Genomic DNA, 22,159 nt, shown 5'->3' with positions numbered 1-22,159 from the left:
GCTGACGAGAGCTATGGGACCAAGAACTTGTATTAAAATCACAGTCAAAATAAAAAATGAAGAGCTGAGTCTGCAAGAAAGTGAAGGAGGGATAGGAAGTGTGGAATAAGGTGAGTTCAATCCAAGATCAGAAGTCAGGGGCTAGAAACCAACAAAGATCTAGATTGTATAGCTTGTTATATATTTACAAATAATTTTGCTCTATTCCAATTTAGCTTAAACGAAAAGGGCCATGGGATGCTTTGGCCAGATGTTAATTTAAACTTGAGCCTGAGAATGGAACCTCATAAATATTGACAAGAAAACTCTTGCAAATTTTGCATTGTGGTCATGCATGCAACTTGGGAAAATAACTTGTTGAATAAAATGTGTTTCATTTAAACTTTTTTTCAAGTAAGTGCTTTTTCTTCTTCCCAAGAGAACACTTTATTAATTATTTTAATTACCTAACATAAATATTCTTAGGTATTGCTTTATTTTAAATTGTATATTTGGAAATTTATGCTAACACCCTAGAATGTAAGCCAGACAAAACTTTAGGTTTGATTGAGGTCTTTTTCTTGAATTTCCTTATCTTCTTTTCCGTATCTGATTTCCTTAATTCGGCTACACTCATCACCTAGGGAAGTTTCCCAGGACCAGGCTTTGAGATGCAAGGGCTTAGGATTTTAAATTTCAAAAACCCACACTCTACGTTGGGGGTAGGGGAGCCCTATGTTTTTAACGTGGATAGAGGATTGGTCCTTATTCTCTAACCAAGCAAACCCCCCAGATTGCAAGAGGAGAGGGAAAGAGGCTGTAGGTGCTGCTGGAATACCTGAGGAGTCCTTGGCCATTTCCTTCCAAGCTGATTTGGGGCTGAAGGTCAAAAACCCAGTGGACTCCCCATGTGGATTTGAAGTAGGAATATTTTTCTATGAGTCTCCAAATGATGTAAATGATGTTGGATCTGCTAGCAGTTTCTGGGTGTGGGCCGGGATTGTGTCTCGTGATGCCAAAGAATGGAAATGCGGACGCAGGAGAGGCAAAGAGTTTTAAAAAGAGGATAGTTTATTAGAGGCAGGAGAAGAGGTTGCAGCTCCCGAGGGGGAGGGAGTCCTGAATGGGGGTGTCCCATGACTGAGGCAAAAGTTCTTTCTTTTATGTCTTCCCTCGCCTGCTTGGGGAAGGGGGCTGAATCCCTCTAATTGAATTCATCTATCAGGTTTGTCCTGTTTGCTCATCCTGAAGGGATTAAAGAACCAACCCGTTCCTATCTATCAGATCTGCTCCTTTGTCGGCCAGAAGGGATTTGAGATTATCTATTAACCTGAAGGCATATTCTCCTGTCTCTGTCCTGGAGAGAAGGAGACATTCCAGGACCTGGAGTTTCAGGATATGGCTGCTTTTTTTGTTTGTTTATTTCATCAGGGACCCCCTGTCTACCGAGCAACCAGACTAACTAACCTGTCTCAGATTGAAGCTCCAGGAGCTGGGGAGAGCTCGTTCTCCCCCTTCCCACCTGGTGAGGAGTAGGTGCACCAGCTGAGAGGTCTCAGGTGCCTCCCACCCCAGCATGTTGCAAAAGAAGGGGGTGGCCAGACAGGCCTCAGACAGCCTCCCATTTCCCAATGCCTCCTGAGGAACTCGGGGAGTCATAGGAGCCCTCCTTCTGTGGCCACCAGTGTGTGTGTTGGGGATGGGGGAGATTTGCCAAGAGGGGACCAGGAAGAGACTGCTGCAAGCCTTAACTGTTACCTGATGATAACCCAAGAACATTGGAATGGAGGGCATCTCATGTGTTGCTGGCTTGTATATAATGGCAGGGGGGAACGCACAGCTCCTCCGAAACTTGGACTCAGCCTCAACAGAGAGACGAGGGAGGTGCCAAAAGGACTGAGATTAGGTTTAGGAATCATTCTTGTGCGGTGGGGACAGAAAGAGATGCTTTTCCCTGTTTACCCCATTCGTTTTAACCATGTGCATTTATTGCATATTCAACATGAAATAACATTCACTTCTAGAAAAATTGTGTTTCTTGCACATCTGTGTTAAGGAAGTACGAGTCTATTTACTATTTTAGTGTAACAATATAGATTCTAAGTAATTAAAGCCATATATTTCTTTCACAAGTCCACATAAATTTTGATATTATTTTGGGTATTCTGGCTCTAGAAATATGATCTTGAAGACTATTCATTTTTTTACTGCTCCCATGCACCGTGGCCCCCACCCCCCACCCAGCACTCCCTATCTTCTCTTCCTAGATTATTTTTCTTCGCAACACTTATCACGTTCTCACACACTGTGAAATATGGTTACTTGTTTGTTGTTCATCTCTCTCCCCATATCATGTAATTTCCATGAAGGCAGGAGTTGGTCTATTTCTCCGAGAACAATGCATTGCTCTTCGTGCTTGTGGAATGTGGAATGAATGAAATGCAATCACTTCTTAGCACATGAATCACGCCCCCATCAAATGTAAGCAAACAGCCCAACCACCTGGATCAGCACTGGGACTATAACCCCGCCTTCCCTGCATTGTCATGGAGGCTGAAACGTTAAGGTTCTTTGTCATTCCAATAAGGCAATAAATTGAACAGGTTGAACCGATTTAGAGACTTTGGGGTCAGATAGACCTGGATTCAAATCCCACTGAGTAATGAGTGAGTTAGGGCAAGTTTTCCTAAACTTCCTTGAGTCTTAGTTTATTCTTCTGTAAAATGGACAATGGTACTAACCTTCTAGGGTTGTTGTAAAGATGAAATGGAATCAAGTCTAAAGCACACTGCACATGGCACGTGGTAGGCAGCACTCAGTAAGATCTGCCATTTTACCGTTGTCATTTTGGGAGCTGTATCAGTCTGTTAGGGCTGCCCTACCAGAACACCACAGACTATGGGGCTTAAACAACAGGAACTTATTTCCTCACAGTCTGGAAGACTAGAAGTCTTAGGTCAAGGGTTGCAGGTTTGGGTTCTCCTGAGGCCTCTCTCTTTGGCTTGCAAATGGCCCCCTCACTGTGCCCTGCCTTGGTTTTCCTCTGTTCATGTGCGTCCCTGGTGTCTCTGTCTCTCTTTATAAGGACACCAGTACGATTGGATTAGGATCCCACCCTTATGACCTCAGTTTACCTTGATGACCTGTTCAAAGGCCCTATCCTCAAATACAGTCTCACTGGGGGTTAGGGCTTCAACATAGGGACTCGGAGGGCAGGAGGGAATAAATTCAGTCCATAACAAGCTAAGGGAGGTTTTTACAAAGCACATCCAATTTTGATATATTTAATAATTAAGAAATATTTAATTCCCAGAAACAAAAGTGCTTTAGTGGTTATTCTTCGACTAGCACGTAAGCACTGAAAAGGGCACAGATGCAAGTATTCATTAGCAGGTGTTCATTTTACAAACAAGAAGAGAAGAAACCATAGGGAAGAGGGAAACATTCCATGTGGAGAGAGCCTGAAAGAAGGCACAGAAATAAAACCATGACACGACGCCTTACTGAGTGGTAGGACTTTTCCTGAGGATGCATTTGAAGACAGCAGTAATGGGGAATGGGTAAGTATTAAGAGGAAATATACCCAGTTCCTACCCCGAAACTTAGGGGAAATTTTAAAAATAAATTTTGCACCAGTAGATTACTAGTTTATACCAGAGCGAAGGCACATTCACCTTCGAGTTGTAGACAGTCATTTTGTGAAGAAGCAGCTTACAGGCTTACAGGCAGGTACGTCCAGAGATGTGCTGTGTGAAGTGAGCTTTAGACACCCCGCCTTCCTACCTGCTTAGTCACTTTTCCTGCCCATGTCCAGGAAGGTTTTGGAGAAAGGGTTCCAGATTGTCTTTTTGCTTTTTCTTTTTCTTTCTGGGCATCGTTCCAGAAGACATTATTGTACTAATCAAAACAAAAGTTCCCCTTGCATCTGTGTTTAGAGCTTCCTGGGAGGTGGGAGGGGGATCTTGTTGTTTGTGGAGTGCTTTGAATTTCTTTGAAACTTTAGTGTTTCTGACTCAGCCCTCTGCAAAGCGTTAGAACTGACGATGTGGCCCTGACTCCACTGTATTTCTCACTTGGGAATGGTCCCACTGTCTCCAGACTTAGAAAACTGGATTTCACCCAATTCTTCAGCTGGAGCTGCCAGAGTGGATCTGTGTTTCTTCTAAACCTAGGGAACTCCGGCGGTAGTCTTGACCTGTTACGTAAGCAAATTCCAGTAATCATTGTGTAGGAAAAGAAAATAAAAATGTTATCTGGTGCTCTGCTAAGCACCTTTACAGGTATCACTTCATTTGAATTCTCCCAGAAGATAATGAGCAGATAAGCAGGCAAAGAGAGATTATGAGACCCACTCAAGGTCTCACTGCTAGTAGTAGGTCCTTCAGCCGGAAACTCCAGTGGGTCCAAGACACCGGCTTGGAAGCTCTTGAGGCCGCCTCTTCACACTGTAGGAACAAAGTGACATCCCATCCACTCTGATATGCCCATACGTTTTCTTCTCTTATTGCTTATATGACTTTTTCCCCCTGAATCATAAGTATCCATATTGAATTTTGTCCTCATTTTCTTTTGGAAAGATATTTTTATTTTAAAGTTCACATTTGTTTATTCATGAACTTTTACTTCATCAGCTACTTTTTTTTTACTTCATCAGTTACTTTACTTGAACACACCCTGAGTCCATAATATATTGTATTTATCACTTGCTATAAATCTAACATTTTAATTTGCAACACACACTTTTGTTTTAGAAATTTCCATTTAATATAAAATTTCTTTTTTTATTAAAATTTATTGGGGTGACAATGGTTAGTAAAATTACATAGGTTTCAAGTGTACAAGTCTGTATTACATCATCTATATATCACATTGTGAGTTCACCATCCAGAGTCAGTTCTCCTTCCATCACCATACGAGTATATTTGACTAATATAAAATTTCTTGTATTGATTAGTTCTCTCAAAATATTTTAATTTTTATATTATTTTATTATTTCTTAAATTTCAGTATAGTTGGTATACAATATTCTTTTGGAAAGATTTTTATCATTGGTATGTGTAGTTTTCTTACTTCTCCTTCCTTGGTGCAAAATCTTGTGCAAGTTTTGCTTTCAGAAAACCTGCTTAATGTGGGATTATTTCTGAGATGTAACATGCAAGTCTTCATGCACTGTAAGGAAAAAATGACAGTAATCGTGAATTCTGTCAGACCTCCAATTGATTTATTGTAATAGAATATTTTTCTATAGAGAAGATTGCTTAAAGTTACGTTTCTAGATCTCAAGACCTAGGAAGGGAAGCAAAATGAATAGCTACCACCTCTGTAGTGAATGATTGTCAGTCACCTCTAGAATTCTGATTCCAAGATTTCAGCCAGAGAATAAGGATGGTATTCAAAGCATGCATAATCATTCTTAGGGAGGTGCTATTACCTGGTCCCTGTACCATTTTCTCAAATGAAAATGGTATTATTATATATTATGTTTAAAGTAATACTTTTTTCCCTAAAATCTTATAATAATATTACTTTTTGCATTTATATTAGTCCCTCCAGATTTTATTTTTGAATGTAGCTGGAAGTAGGAGTTTCAGTTTACTTCTTTTAGATGGATGGCTTTTCATAGCAACACTATTTATTAAATAAATCATCCTTTTCTTCCCGTCTGTAATTTTATGAGATCGTGCTAAATTTCCCTTCAGAGCTTTTGGACCACAATGATGTGAGTACCTGTTTCTCCACATCCTTGCTAACAGTGTGATTTTGGATTTTGCCAATGTGGATAGATGAGAAATGATACCTCAGTGATTTTAATATGCTTTTCTATTATTATGAGGGAAATTGAGCATCTTTTCATGTGTTTACGGGCCATGTGAATATTTTTTCCCTGTGGACTTTGTTTGTATGTCTTTTGCTCATTTTTAAAGTTAATGTGTTGGTCTTTTCTCTATTTCTACAAAGTCTTTAGGGAGATTAGTCCTTTGTTGTGACAGTAATTGCAGATGTTTTTTCCAGTTTATCATTTTTCTTTTGTCTTTGTTTGATGTGTGCGTGTTTTTTCAATCAGGCTTATTGAGGTATAATTTGACTATAGTAAAAATCACCCTCTGTAGGTTCCATGAATTTGGCAAATGTATAACCACCATCATAATAAAGATATAGAATATTTCCATCAATCCAAAAAGTTCTCTCATGCTCCCTTGTGATCAGTCCCCTCTTCCACCCACATCCCCTGGTACCAATGACCTAATTTCTCTTTTGCTGTTTCCAACATGCCCTCCATAGAATCATACCGTATGTAACCCTTCATATCTGGCTTATTTCACTTAGAATAATGCTTTTGAGATTCAACCATGTCATCGCATATATCAGCAGTTCTTTTTGTTGCTGAGTAATATTTCGTCATATGGATGGATATTTTGGTTGTTTGCAGTTTGAAGCTATTATGAACAAAGCCACTTTAAACATTTCCTAAGTCTCTTTGGGAGACTTTGGTATGCAGAAGCTGTTTATATTTACATAATTGAGTTTATTAATCTTCTCTTTTATGGTTTTTGGATTTTGAGACATAGAAAGATAATAAAAGAATTCACCATTTTTTTTTTCCTTCTATGTAGTACTTGCGTGGTTTCATTTTTTTACAGGCAGATCTTTGATCTACTTGGAGTTTTTCCTGATATGAGGCATAAATCAATTTTCTTTTACCAAATGGCCATCCAGTGGTCCCCATATTTCTAAATCAATCTTTTAAATCTGATTTAAAAAACTCTATTATACAATCATTTGTAATTATTTATAATTTATGATTTATTACAAATATTTTAGTTTATAACAATTATTTGTGTTTATCACTAATATTCAATTAAAGTTAAAAATTAAAAGCCTATTTTTCTTCAAATCTTCAAATAGAACTTACAAACCTAGTAAATTCAATTATAAATCAAGTAATTTTGCATTAAAATTAAAAACACTCATTTTCATTGTTCTTTAATGTTTAATTAACTTATACATTTAACAAATTATAATTCCTTAAACATTTAAAGCACTGTTTACAAAATCAAATTATTTAAAAATTGTAAATTAAAGCCATAAAACTTATAAATCTAACAAATTAAGTTTTCTTAAATTTAAATACCATTTACAAACTTGATTAAATCCTTTTAAGCATTTCAATCTATATCACACATTTAATATATTTTATTTTCTCAAGTATTTCTTAAATCTAAAGAGACATAATTACAAATCTAACAAAATCAACCAAGTGTTTAAAAAGTTGTAAAGAAACAAACTTTAAAATATAGATCGAACTCATTTAAACTTTTAGACATCTTAAAATCATTGTAAATTTAATAGATATTCCTAAGTTTAAACACTGACTACCAACTTAATCGTTTTCATTATCCTATATATTTAAATTAAATGACAAATATAGATGTGAAATTCTCTGTAGCATTTTAAACAACTTAAGAATACAGCCTGGAAATACAGCTTCTAGTTAAAGAACTAATATATAATATATCTTCCCTGCCTCTGGCAACACCACTAAAATGACAATTACAGGGTTCTAAAGCATAATCCACAACAACAAAGAGAATGGCAAAGGTGACAAAGGCAACAATTTTGCATGCTAGAAAGCAGACGACCTACTGGTAGCTGATTTAACAGCCCTGAGAAACCTGAAATCTAAACTAGGGAAGTCAGGAAGCAATGAGATTTGCACCCCAGGACCTCAAAGCTGGGTGGCTCAGGAATGGGTGGAAACATTCTTTGGAAGGAGAGGGTAAAGATAGACCTGAAAACAGTAGTAATGGTTGAAATTCTGTGAAGACGGGGTTAGAACCACCCTCTTCTTCAGCTGCCTGCTCTCCTCTGTATAACCAGCAACAGCTTTGCCTCACCCACCCCTGGAGAAGACTGAAAGTTTGATCTGCGGGGTAAGATAGGGCTCCTATGGGTGGGACCCCCAAGCCACTGGAGACAGAGGGATTCAGTGCTGAATATGGCCAGGAATTAAGTGAAAATTCACATACTGCTCTGGAAGACTCATTGTGACTTCTGCACAGAACACTGTGGGCAGCCAAGCTTATAGCCAGCCTCCAGGCAGAAATCTGGAAGATTCTTTGGGGAATCTAACCAGGCCAAGAGAAGAGATCTCAAGATATTAATAGCCAGGATCCTCTAACCAAACAGCCCCAGCAGGTATGTAGTGAGGCCTATCCTGAGGCCCTCCCCTGGACAAGCCCTTCTCAAATGCCCAGAGCTTCCAACCGGCTTCCTAGCACCCCATTTCTGAGTACTCATTGACAGCTAAGAATAAGCAAGCTTTTGAGGAATGCCAAAACAAATCAACAACAATTGTACAGGAAATATAATTTTGGAGAAAATAAAAATTCACAAAGATAAACAAACTATCAGTAATATCCTCAGAAGGATAGAAGATAGATTGTATCTACGAAACAAGAACAAACAGCACACAAGAAAAAAAAAACTCAGAAATTTTTTAAAAGATTTAGAAAATAAAAAATATGATAGGAAAAATTAAAAATTCAATTGAAGTGTTGAAAGATAACATTTTTAAAAATCATCTGAAAAAAATAATTATATCAAGTATCTCAAGCAAGGTGCTCTGTTTAGACAAATTGAACCAAACAGATACATAAAGGAACATATATTTGATGTTGTGAATTTGCACCAAAATCATATCATTAGTGTTTATAGTTTAAATAGGCAGTGAAATAAAATAAATCATCTTCATAATTCACTAAGAAAGTAATATCGTTCTACCTTTTGGAATACCAATGCTGTGTGATCTTTTGAGTAATAACAATAAGTAAAATCACATACAATTTACCCTTTCTTCTCCATTTCTCAGTAGGCTGTTCAGATAACAAAGTCCTTCTTCACTTAATAAAAGTTCTAATTTCATAAACTCTCCATGACATAGTATCTCAACCACACTCTGTGAAATCCCCTAATTACATATGCTTTTCAAAGCAGGGAGCAATTTGATCTGATAGAATAACAATAGTCTGCAGGAGAAAGCAGATTCAATTTTGTGTGCTAAATTCCAAATGTCTTCCCTGTCCAGATGCTGGAAGATTCAGAATGCCCCATGTAGTGTGTGTTACCTTGCAAGTCACCCTAATCCTTCATGAACAACTTATTAAGTGGATAGATGGACGACTCTTCTTAATTATGCTGTTGGGGAAATGCTTAGAGCAAAGAGGATTCAATTCTTAAAGATGATTAATGATTAGAAAAAGCAAATACCAAGTCTGAGTGAAAAGCTGAAATAAATACCTTTGGAGAACATGATTAAGAAATCGGACTTTGATGAAGTGTGATTGAACACTGTTAGGTAATTGATGAGAAAAAACACATGGTTCCCATCTCTGGGTATTTATTTGGAGCTGAGTTTGTTGTTTTGACTATGAAGGACTGACCAGTGAGTGAAACAAGGGGGAAAGGGAGAAAGAGCGAGGCAAGGACCGACCTCTGTGGAGCATAGTCCATGTATCTGGCATCCTGCTGGACACTTTGGATTTATCTCATGTCATTTCTTGAAAATTCGGTGAGGTGGGCCTCATCCTTATGTACATTTTGGAGATGAAGAAATTGAGATCAAAAGAGGTTAAGAAATTTTACAGGGTATAATCCTGTCAAAGACAGAGACCAGAGTTTAAACCATATCCATCTGACACCAGACTCTCTGCTTTCTGTCCCAGTAGCAGGATTTTTCAGTTGGGGGTAGTGGTGAGAATATCACAATCTCAAACCAGGGGTGGGGTGTGCATTGTCCAAATATATATAAATGCTCAGATGCCCAGTTGGGCCCATTTTTTCGCAGTGTCCCCTCGAGGGCTGCCTAGGGAGTCGCTGTCTAGGTGGGGATAAAGACTTAAGGTTTAGGGGCCTTCACTGGGTAACTGACAAATGTCTTGGTATCTTTCCTTAATAATTTGTGCAGAAGAGGTACTGGGGGATTAATAAATCTTAGACCTCTTTTTTAAAAGGTAACTCAATTTTCAAGTTTATTGAAAAAATTTACTGGAAATATATAAAAATGATCATTAATGTTGTTCTCTGTCATTTTTTCACAAGTTATTTTATCGGCTGCAGAGTATTCTAGCATCTAAACATGCCATAATTATTTAACTAGTTCCAACTATCAAACCCTTAGGTTGGTTCTGATTTTTTCATTATCATAATTAACCTATGACAAACATTCATGTATAAAAAATATTGTATACATCTCAGATAAATTCCTTAGGATAAATTCTTACAAATAGAATATCTGGGTCAAAGGGCATGGATGACCTTAAGGTTTCTGATAGGTGTTGCCTAACCATTTACACTCCCCTGAATGATTAGTAGGGCCCCCATTTTAGTTCTCCTCACCAATATTGAGTTTTATCACTTAAAAGAAAATCTTTACCAATCTGAGTGACAATAAGTGGTAGAAAATTCCTGTCTCATACATTTTTCTGTTTTAATAAGTGCAGTATATGGAATGTAATCGAGTCGTGACAAGGCTTAGTTGTGATTCTGAATATCAGATTTCTGTGTACTGCTCTGTAGAGTTGTAGTATGAAGGTTGTACATAAAGAACGCTTCATGCCTCAGAACAAACCCTATGTTTATGAGTTAGGAAGGGAGAGGCTTGGATTCTGGTTCTAGCCAGCCATGTTTCCTGAGGCAAGTGCTATAGTCTCAGTAATTCACTTGAAATACCTCAGAGGAGCCAGCAGGATGCTTATCTATGTGGGCAAGTTTACTTGATTCTGTGTCCTGAGGATCCTCCCTCCAGAGGCCATTACAGCAAGCACTTCAAATGCTGCCTTCTAAGTCAGTACCAGAGGGTTAATTAACTAGTGTAAGGAATATCGATGTAGGTGATGTTAGAACTGCTAGCAATTTCTGAGTGCGGGCCGGGATCGTGTCTCGTGAAGCCGAAGAATGGAAACATGGACCGGGGAGAGGCAAAAAGTTTTAAAAAGAGGATTGTTTATAAGAGGCAGGAGAAGAGGTTGCAGCTCCCGAGCAGAAGGGGGTCCCGAATGGGGGGTGTCCCATGACTGAGGCAAAAGCTATTACTTTTATACCTTCCCTTGCCTGCTTGGGGAAGGGAAGCTGTTTGAAGAAGGGAACTGGCGCCTTCTAACGAAATTCGTCTACCAGGTTTGTTCTGCTTGCCCATCCTGAAGGAATTAGCAAAGTAACCCACTCTTATCTATCAGATCTGCTCCATTTGTCAGGCCAAAAGGAATTTTATGATTAACCTCAAGGCCTTGTTACATTATGTCCTGGAGTGAAGGAGTGATTTCAAAACCTGAAGTTTTAGGATATGGCAGTCTTTTCTTTGTTCCACGAAGGACCCCCCTATGTACCTAGCAATTATATTAACTAACCTGTCTCAATATCAGACATAATATAATGATGTGCAAGATATGAGGATGAGAAGAAAGATTCTACAAGTGTCTCTCTGCCTCTTTTTGCGCAACATAAGAAGTAAGTTTGGTAACATAATGTTTGTGGAGCAGTGCCCTGTCTAGAACTCCATTTGTTCCAGAATCCTCCACTTACTCAAGGATTGAGTTGCTTGATCTGGCTGGAAGGCTAGCTGGTCATGTCATTATAATATAGGTGCACTTGCCCTACAGAGAAACTTTCCTGGGGAGGTTCCCATAGGGTGCCAAAGAGGACAGTGAGAGGGACTCCACTCAGCTTCCAGAAACATGTTTTGGACCCTTGTGGAGCCTGCCTGGGGATAAATGTCTTTCTTGGGGCAGAATTCAATCTGAGACCTGCTTTCATTGTAACATAACACCTGGTAGTAAGGTTGTAGGGAAGGAGACTTCCCTACTTCTAACTTAACCACTCTGAAATTTTTTGCTCAACTATCTGAGTTATGGAAGGACTAAATTATTTCTGTCTTGCCAATTAGTTCTAAAAGTCCTAGATTATGTGGTATAAAGAACATAGCGTTAGATTCAGGTTGCCTGGTATTGTCATTCAATAGAAAGGAAATATTATTTATAATATTTATTGTTAATTTTAATGATATTTAATAGGGAATGAAACGGAAAATTGAAGTGCAGAGAAACTAAAGATATCAGGTAGGCCTGCCTCTCTCGCTCCAAAATTCACGTGTTTTTCTACTTTAATACTTGATATCCCTCTGTTATGGACTGAATTGTGTCTCCCCAAAATTCCTACATTGGAGCCCTAACCCTCCCTGTGACTGTATTTGGGAATAGGGCCTTTGAACAGGTAATTAAGGTTAAAGGAAGTCCTAAAGGTGGAGCCCTAATCCATTAGAACTGGTGTCCTTGAGCCGGCCTGGTGGCTCAGGCAGTTGGAGCTCCGTGCTCCTAACTCCAAAGGCTGCCAGTTCGATTCCCACATGGGCCAGTGGGCTCTCAACCACAAGGTTGCCAGTTCAACTCCTCAAGTCCCTCAAGGGATGGTGAGCTGCGCCCCCTGCAACTAAGATTGAACACGGCACCTTGAGCTGAGCTGCGGCTGAGCTCCTGGATGGCTCAGTTAATTGGAGCATGTCCTCTCCACCACAAGGTTACCGTTCGACTCCCACAAGGGATGGTGGGCTATGCCCCCTGCAACTAACAATAGTAACTGGACCTGGAGCTGAGCTGCACCCTTCACAAGTAAGCTTGAAAGGACAACAACTTGACTTGGAAAAAGTCCTGGAAGTACACACTGTTCCCCAATAAAGTCCTGTTCCCCTTCCCCAATAAAAATCTTAAAAAAAAAAGAAAAAGGAACTGGTGTCCTTATAAGAGGAGGAAGATACACCCCAGGGACGCACATGCATGGAGGAAAGGCCATGTGAGGTCACAGTGAGAAGGTGGCCATCTGCAAGTCAACGAGAGAGGCCTCAGGAGAAACCAAACCTGCCAATACCTTGATCTTGGACTTCTGGCCTCCAGAAATGGGAGGAAATAAGTTTCTGTCATTTAAGCCACCTAGTCTGTGGCGTTTTGTTGTGGCAGCCCTAGGGACTGATACACACTCACCTCTGTGTGCTGGGACAGAAAAATGCTTAAGAGGACAATTTTGGTGAAGCTCATGCTCGGGAAAATCAAAAGTGACAGGCTAAGGGATTTTCTGAAAAGAATCAGCTACCACGATTTTGTGAGATTATGGAGTTCTATAACTTACACATGTGTTTTTTCTCATTTCCTTGAGTGATTAGAACAAAATCTAAATGAAAATCACCCTTTAATTCCTCCAACAAGTATTTATTGAAGAACTACTTTCTGTTGGGCAGGATACCAGGGAAGATAGTGTAAAAAGTCTCTACCCTCCTGAGAACTCAGTTATGTTTCAGACATCAGGAAAGGGGAGTGGCCCAGGAAAAGGGAGGCAGGGCCTCGACAGGTAATAGGGCAGAGGGAGGCAGCTCTAGAAGGAGAGGAAAGCTGGCAGAGGCCTGATTCTGCGTGCAGGGGTGAGGAGGAAGAGGGAGGATGGCAGTTCAAAGCCCACAGTTTCCACACCAGCACCACGAAGATCCTAGGAACAGGGATTTGCGAGCTGGTAGAGACCAGCGCAGTAGCTGGAAAACAGTAGCCCAGGATCTGTGAGGACCCCAGGGACTGCTGGGTGGGTAGGGATGGGGGCTGGAAACCAGATAAAGGGAGAGCCCATCGCAACTTTTCACCTGCTTGACAAATTTGCCTTGGGCAGAGCCTACCTGAGTGTCATTTCAGTGTCTTTTCCTGGTTATGCTAGTGCAGGAAGAACCCAAAACTGGGAAGCCAAGCAGTTTCTCTGCACGTGTGTCTCCTAAAGCATCTTCCCTTGTAGACCTAATGCAAAAATAGTTCAGTTTGTTGCTCAACTTCTTGGGAGTTTTCTCATCTCAATTGACTACCCAGTTCCATTACAGGTTGAAAAGCATGAGCTAAGCTGGTAAAGCTTCAAGGGGCTTCTCATCCGGCCTGGTAGTTGACACTGCCACAAAATCAACATTGAACTTAAGTGCAGTCTGTAACCATGGAAATGAGGTTTGCTTCAGATAAACCAAAATGCTCATAGAAATCAAATGGCCTGTCAGCAGATGGATTACCAAGAAGTGTCCTTTGTAATGACACTTTCATGCATCAAACAATGCATAATGGTCTTGTCCACATAACTCTTGCTCTCTAGGAGGAGTATCCACTCATCCTGTCTGCCCTGTAGATGGGAAGGGAGGCAGAGGGTGGAGCCATGACACTGGAATTAACTTGGCTCTCCAAGTTAGAGAATCTGTATTCTCAGAGATCTTCAAGAAACAGCCATTTGGCTCTGGGTGGTTTTAATATCAATTGACTTGATAGATTTTTAAGATTCCTTCCTGTATGTGGGGACAGAGCCCCAAAAAGCAGTTTCCAGGCTCTCGGCCTCACATAGAAAGGTGCTGGCTCAGGTAGTAAATGGCCATCGACTGTGATCAAATGGCCAGCAGCTGTGGCTAGTTGGCCGTCAGCTGTAACCAGTGAGCCATTAGCCATGAATATAACTGCCCTGGCTAGGCTAGTAGCAAAAAGAAAAAAGGGGAGCTAGCAAGAAGATGGTGGCTGAGTCTGCCAGCGGCGCAGTGAGGGTTGAGAATTGTGTTGCTCCTGGTTCCTGTGTCTCCAACCCAGCCGCCAGTGAGACTATAGTGGTGTGACTCCCCTACCTATGGCTCCGTGAGTGTTCCTTTTTGGCCTCACCATGTCCTGCGTTCTTGTGTGGGGAGCGGGAGCAGAGACCCCACAGACCCCGCGGGACACCCTGCATGACACATGGCGAAGTCGGCAGGATCTCCTGCACTACACTGTACTTTGATTTTGTGACCCCGAATTGTTAAGGAAAACATTCACGGATGCACAGACCTCACTTCTAATTTGATGTGATGCTAGATTGCAAAGTTATAGCTGATGTTGGACTTACGGCCTTAAGTGCCTGTCCTAGTGATTTTTCAAAACTCTAGATCTACTCGTAGCTGCTGATGTTGAAATCAGTTTTAATTCATAGCACCTTCTGTTCAATCACAGGTCATCTTTAGATGGTGGAAGATCTCTCTGAGGAGTGAGTATCGATCAGCAAAACCTGGAGAAACAAAAGAATCTCACGAGAACTTCCTAGAGAATTCACATCTTCAAGGTAAAAAGAACATGTTAGGTACTTATTGCTGTCAAGTCCCTTTAATTAGTGATAGGTTTTTGTCAGAGAAGTATCAAAGATATCATTTGACAAATTGATATGTCATTATGTGCTTAATTAGACACAGCAGGTAGAGTAGAACGTTGGGTTCTTACATAGAAAATAGTTTACATAGCCTAAAATTTCTTTTGGGAAAGATTATAAAGTGTTTAAGATTCCAGGTTACATGTAGATTCCATTAATAATCTTAAATCATATAAATATAAATTTTTGGCACAATAGTTAATTAAAATGGGTTTCCTTTAGTTACAAATAAATTAAAAGATTATTTGAAAACATAATCAAATTATCAAGTCCTTCAATTCTTCTGTATTTTAGCATTCATTTAAAATCGCTACCATTTCTTTTAATATCAAAGTTTGCTTGAGTAGTCTCTATCAAGTAAATACTTGGACTTAATAATAGAAAGTGTCCTCCAATTTCTCCTATGCTTTTTTCCTTCTCAATGTGAAAATTTCACTCATAAAAAGTAGACAAAACTGCTTTTTAGAAAAACTCCCTGTGGGGACAGAGCCCCAGAGAGCAGTTTCCAGGCTCTCGATCTCACGTGGAAAGGTGCTGGCTCGGGTAGTAGATGGCCGTCAGCTGTGATTGGATGGCCATCAGCTGTGGCTAGCTGGCCGGCAGCTGTAACCAGTTAGCCAATTGGCCACTGATACAACTGCCGCGGCTGTGGTGGAGAGGGAGTCGGGGAGAGTCAAGTCGGTGGGTTGGCAGAAAAGCAGACAGCAGGTTGCACGTGTGAATCCAGCCTCCAGTGAGGCTGGTATGACTCCCCTACCTATGTCTCCGTGGGTGTTCCTTTTTGGCCTCACCATATCCTGCGTTCTTATGTGGAGAGCGGGAGATGAGACCCCGCAGGCCGCCCCGCACAACACTCCCCGTACCCATAACCCAGCTTTTACGATACTCAAAAATGTGTCCAAAAATGTACATAAACTCACTGTTTTCACTGGATTATTTTGAAGCAAATCTCAGTTGCATCATTTCATCCTAAACTATCTGAGTATGTGTCTCTGAAAGGACGCTCTTTTACTAAACTCTTTAATAATTATTCCTTAATAATAAAATTTTAAAGCTGGAAGGCACTTTAGAAATTCTTATTTTATTAGGAATAATTAATAATGTTATTAATATCAAGCACTTTAATATACATGTTCTCATTCTATTGTTACAAAATTCTTGTGAAGTAAATAGTATTACCCCCATTTCACAAACAAGATCCAGAAAGGGTGTGACTTTACAGGGTCCCACAACTAATGACTGACATTGCTAGGACAAAACATTGAGAGTTGAAAATCAAGTATGTTAATCTTACTTCTAAAAGGCACACTCTAGGTGGATCTTTGATAATCAACATTCTTTAAAAACATTCTATTATTTAACATTATAGCATGTACTAGTTCTTTTTCTAGAAAAAGAGTAGGTTTGATTTAGTTTTGTTTCCTTAAATATTAAATAGTTAAACGTGTGGCTGGATTGTTTTCCATTCCTGATGTACACATTTTATTTTGTTAACTTCTTTAAGCAAGTATTTATAAAATTCACTATTGGCTTAAAAAGACCATGTTGAAGAAAGACTGTCCACATTTCATTGACCAAAAAAAAAATCAGCCCAGGCCTTCCCTCCTTATTTAGTTGTGGAATAGACATGTTTCTGCAGAGATATGTGGTTATAAAATAAACTTCTAGAAAGCACTTTTCATTTTCACGTTATGATTCATTTTATTTTCTGAGCCCTGTTGTACCTAACCCAGACTATAGATCTAGTGAGTGCAGAATATTTTTGGAGAGGTCATGCGGATTTTCTGATTGACTCCCACAAAACCCTGGTGAGGGGGATTGGGCCCGACAGATTGGAGGCCATTGTGTTCTGAGTAGAGGCTTAAGGGCCAAATCCTCTTGCTTTCCTCCAACAACCCCGCCCCCCAATAAGATGCTGGGGTGGGGATGGGGCGCCATCAGACTCAGGATAACCACTTGTGGGATTCCTGACCTTGGAAGAACAGGCAGTAAAGTGAGAATTTCAGGATCAGCTGAGGCCTGGCTTTCTGATGAGCCCTCCTGCCTGGAGAGAGGACAGGGGAAGGACTCAGTCAAGAAGTGCACGCAAACAGGCTTTTTAAATCGCAGTTTTGAGAGCCGCACTTCTCAGGGCTGCCTGGTGGCCTGTCCATAGCAACAGCACTGAGATACCCAATTCAATCTGCCTGGCAAGTTCAGAAGCTTCCGTGTCTCACATTTTAGGCCTCCTACAGCACCAAAGTCCCAGCAGAGGGGAAAACAACGAACCACACTGGTGTTGGTCCCTCATCCCCTTGGTTCTTGGGGAGTCCCTCACAAAGGCCTCTCTACAGCAGAAAGAGGAATGCACTGAGGCACAGAGTGGAGCCCAGGGATCAGCAGCCTGGGTTCGAATCTCTGTGCTGCCTCCCACTGTGTGACCGTAGGCCCAACCTCCCCTCTTTGTGCTCCCGTTTCCTCCTCCATAGGTACCTGGGGATAAAATGGTTACTCTGTGTGGTCTGAGAGCTTTAATGACCTGACATGTGAACAGTATTTAGAATGATACAAAATCAGCTCTTAATCATCGTTTGCTGTGTCATTAAGAATAGGATGTTTGACTGTGTTTGTTTTTTCCCATCCTCTCTTTGTCATATTCTCAAGACCCCTTCCCCCAAGTTTTTTTCATCCCGAGTTCCTCTCCTGCTTAAATCCTACACGTTGGTGACATATCTCTAGAAACCCGGTTCCCCTTGAGCGCAGCCTGGCAGAGGACCAGGACCAGCTTACTCCTGTGGCTTCCTTGGTCTCTAGAAGCATTTTCCTGGCGGTGACATGTTCTCTTAACTTCCAAAGGGCACCTCGCTCTTTGTTTTCCTCCTGCCTCCCTGGCTCCTTCCTGGTCTCCTTGCTGCTCCTCCTCATCTCTCCAAATCTAAATGCTGGGGTCCAGGGTTCAGCTCTTGGACCTCTTATCTGTCTATAATCACTGGGGGGTTGCAGCAAGGCACTGGCTTTAAATGCCATCCATAAACAGACAAGCCCCTTATCTCCAGCTGGCACCTCTCCCTGAAAGTCCCCACTCAGATATTTATCTAGCTGCAACCCCGACAGCTCTACTTAAATGTCTAATAGGCTTTCAAATGTAATATGTCCAGAATTGCTTCTGATGGTCCCCTACTACACACCTCTATTCCCCCAAAAAAGTAAGATAAAAATTCTATAATTATCCTTGGTTCCTTTCTTATATGCTAGATCGAATCCATCAACAAAAGTAGAATCCAAACTGTGGTAGACAGCCTCCAAGATGACTCCCAAAGATTTCCACCTGCCAATATTCACACTTTTGTGTAATCCCTCCCACAATGTACCTAGGTCAACTGTGCAACGAACAGAATTCAGCAGAATTGATGGTATATCACTTACAAGATGAAGTTATAAATGACACTGCAACCTGTCTTTTCTCTCTTTTGCCCCCTTTCGCTCTCTCTTTCATCACTTGCTCTGGGAGAAGCCCGGTGGAGAGGCCCATGGGGTTCTGAAGACTGAGGCCTCCATCCAACAGCCATGTGCATGAGCTTCCTTAGAAGAGGCTCCTCTAGCCTCAGAGGCAAACTCCTGATGTCCTGACTGTAACCTCACGACGGGCAGACCCTGAGCCAAAACCATCCAGCTAAGCCCTTTCTAGGTTCCCGAACCTCAGAAACTGTGAGATAATCAGTGTTTATTGTGGTAAGCCAGTAAATTTGGGGGTAATTTGTTACGCAACAATAGATAACGAATTCACAAATGCTCCTCACCATCTTCACCATGATTCTGGTGCAACCAACGACAACTTTCTCCCAGATGACTGAATTAGCCTTCTAACTTCTCACTCTTCCCACCCTTATCCCACAATAGTTTGTTCTCGGCACAGCAGCCAGAATCAGCCTTTCAAAACAAATACCAGGGCATGTTTTCTCTGCTTCAAACCCCTCAATGGCTTCCTGTCTCACATGGGTAAAAATCCAAGTCTTGCAGTGCTCTTTAGCCCCTCTCCTCTACTCCAGTCACACTGGCCTCCCTGGTGTTTCTTGCACAAACCAAGCGTATTCTTACCTCAGGACCTTTGCACTTGCTATTCCCTTTGTTAAGAATGTATTTTCCCAGGATTTTCCCATGATTTGTTCTTCATTCAAGTCTCTGCTGAAAATGCCTTATTAGACAGTGTTTCCTGACCACTGTTTAGAAAAGCACCACCTCCTCTCTTGCCCTGTCTCCCATAATACTTATCACCACAGGCTGGACTCTGTGTTACATGTTTGTTTGTTTATTGTCTGTTTCTATAGCCAGAATATAAGGTCCGTGGTAGGGACTTTGCTTATTAATGGGTCTTCGGCTCCCATCTAGAACAATGCCTGGTACATAGCTCAATAATTTGTTGTATGAAGTATTTGAGAGAAGTCTTAGAGTGATACAAAGGTAAACTCTAAAACAGATCCTTCTAAATTATAAGTCTGGTCCTAATAGAGTTCAGGTTTCTGATCAATGGTTTGTTCCGGGGTTGGGGAGGCGGCTGGAGAATCTTAACACCCCCCAATAGGGTTGGGGGTCGGCTGGAGAATCTTAACACCAAGATTAAAATCACACTACCGGCTAATTTTAAGATGGTTTTTCAAGCTCAGGAACCAATGTCTTATTAATCATTCCATTTTCGAGATCAGGTCCATAGTATGCACTTGGTATATGTTTGGTACAATAAATGAATGAAGACGTATTTTTTGATAAAGTAATAGTGTTTAAAATAAAGTAAATAAAATTACGGTGCTCAAACTATATTTTCATGACTCTAAATTCATATAAGAGCCCAAGGAGTAAATTGTAGTACGTACTCGTGTTTTTATACCCTGGAGGGTTATAAGTTGCACTAAAGGAATGCATCATAGAAACCTACATTAGTCTGCTAGGGCTGCCATCACAAAATACCACCGATTTTGTGACTTAAACAACTGAAATTTATCTTCCCACAGTTCTAGAGGCTGGAAGTTCAAGATCAAGGTGCTGGCACAGCTGGCTTCCTTTAAGGCCTCTCTCCTTGGCTTGTAGATGGCCACCTTCTCACCCCGTGTGGCCTTTGCTCTACGCGCATGAGCATCCGTGGGGTCTGTGTCCACATTTCCTCCTCTTATCGGAATACCAGTCAGATAGGATGAGACCTCACCTATGTGACCTAATTTAACCCACTTACCGCTCTGAAGGCACCTGTCTCAATACACTCACACTCAAGGCTACCCAGGGTTTTAGGGCTTCAACGTAGGAATTTGGAGGAGGTGTGGAGGGCACAATTCAGTCCACAACAAAATCCAAACTTTCCATGCAGAGAATTTCCTGAAATTTGATAAGCAGAGTATATCTTTATTAAATTAGTAAGGCATGATTACTAATTAGTTCTAATAATTACTATTGATTCTTATTGCTGCTGTAACAAAGTACTACAAATTTAGTAGCTTAAATAATAAAAATTTATTATCTTACATTTCTAGAGTTCAGAAGACTCATCAGGCTAAAATCAAGCTATTGGTAGGACTGTGTTTCTCCTGAAGGCTCTAGGGGAGAATCTCTTTCCTTGCCTCTTCCAGATTCTACAGGCTCCGGCATTCTTTGGCTTGTGGCCTCTTCCTCCATCTTAAAAGCCAGCAATGGCCGGTCCAGTCTTTCTCACTCTGACGCTGCTTCAGTGGACACTTCTTCTCTGACTATGACCTTGCTGCCTCCCTCCCCGCTTCTAAGGACACTTGTGATGACAGTGAACCCACCCAATTAAAGCAGGACAATCTCCCTGTCTTAAGATTTTTAATCACACTTGCAGAGTCCATTTTGCCATGTAAGGTCACGTATTCTACAGTTTCTGGAGATTAGGGTACGGGACATCTTGTGTGTGGGGGGGTCGCATTATTCTGCTGCCACAGTGATATATGTTACAACAGCCTAAATTGCAAAATCAAAAACATTGCTGAATTTTCCCCCAAGTTTTGTGGTTTTAAAAGGCAAAACTCATATGTTTATTATTTTAAAAGTCATCCATTCACTACAAAGTATAGAGAACTGTTTGCATGAGTGTTGCTTCATGCAGACTACCTCTGTGCATATCTTGGCTCCAAAACCCATTAGATATCTGACCTTGGACAAATTATTGAATCTCTCTGGACCTCAGTTTCCTCAACTGTTAATAATGGCAATAATAATTATGGCATCTACTTCATAGGGTCCTTACGAGGAGTAATTGAATCAAAGTCCTTAGAATTTGCCTAGCACATGATAAGTACTCAGTAAATTCTAGCTAGTACAGTTTTCAAAATTTAAAAGGGGAAATTCCTTCTCTCTTCTTCCAAGCTCCATTCCCCAGAGATAACTACTATAAATAGTTTCATTTGCATTTGACTTCTTTCTGTTTTGGATTGTGTGTGTGCTTGTTTACAAAAATAGAATCTTTAGTTCTTTAATTTGTTTTTGCACTTAATATGTTGTGAACATTCTTCTGTTAGCATACACAAAGGACCCTGCTGTTTTCCAAGACTATCTGGTATTCCATTGTACAAATATACAATCCTCAATTGATGGGCATTTTCAAAACCCTTCAGGCACATTCTAGGACATATTTTCTTTGCGCACTTACATGGAAATGTCAGTGACATAGATTTCTAGACGTGGAATTGCTGGACCAAAGATACGTACATTATAAATTTTGATCGACATGGAATATTTTATTTGAGGGTTGAATGCTTGAAAACCTTGCATTAGTTAAGGCTAACTTGACAAAGGATGGTATTTCTGTTAACTAGCTTGAGTAGCACTGCCATGGGATTCAGCACAAATGTCGTTTACAATTTATTTGACCTTTATAATTATGCCAACTTTATATTTTTGCTATTTTTGAAATAATGTTAAAGTGGGTGACTTATATTATTTCAATGTTCATAAAATGAGACTT

General features: G+C 40.5%; 1 protein-coding gene across 2 annotated transcripts in view; it reads left to right on the top strand.

Annotated features, from left to right (window-relative positions):
* Positions 1–22,159, top strand: part of FBXO36 (F-box protein 36) — a 68,777-nt gene that overhangs the window by 23,965 nt on the left and 22,653 nt on the right. For both annotated transcript variants that reach the window (XR_004423668.1, XM_033112315.1), the window contains exon 2: positions 15,018–15,126. Coding sequence is in view for 1 of the 2 variants with exons in the window: in XM_033112315.1 (XP_032968206.1) it covers positions 15,018–15,126 (109 nt within the window). In the remaining variant the exon portion in view is untranslated. The remainder of the gene's footprint in view (positions 1–15,017; positions 15,127–22,159) is intronic.

This window comes from Rhinolophus ferrumequinum, chromosome 8 (genome assembly GCF_004115265.2).
Source record: "Rhinolophus ferrumequinum isolate MPI-CBG mRhiFer1 chromosome 8, mRhiFer1_v1.p, whole genome shotgun sequence".
Classification (NCBI taxonomy): Eukaryota; Metazoa; Chordata; class Mammalia; order Chiroptera; family Rhinolophidae; genus Rhinolophus; species Rhinolophus ferrumequinum.
The sequence above is the reverse complement of the archived record's forward strand: the minus strand, read 5'-3'. Positions and strand labels throughout refer to the sequence as shown.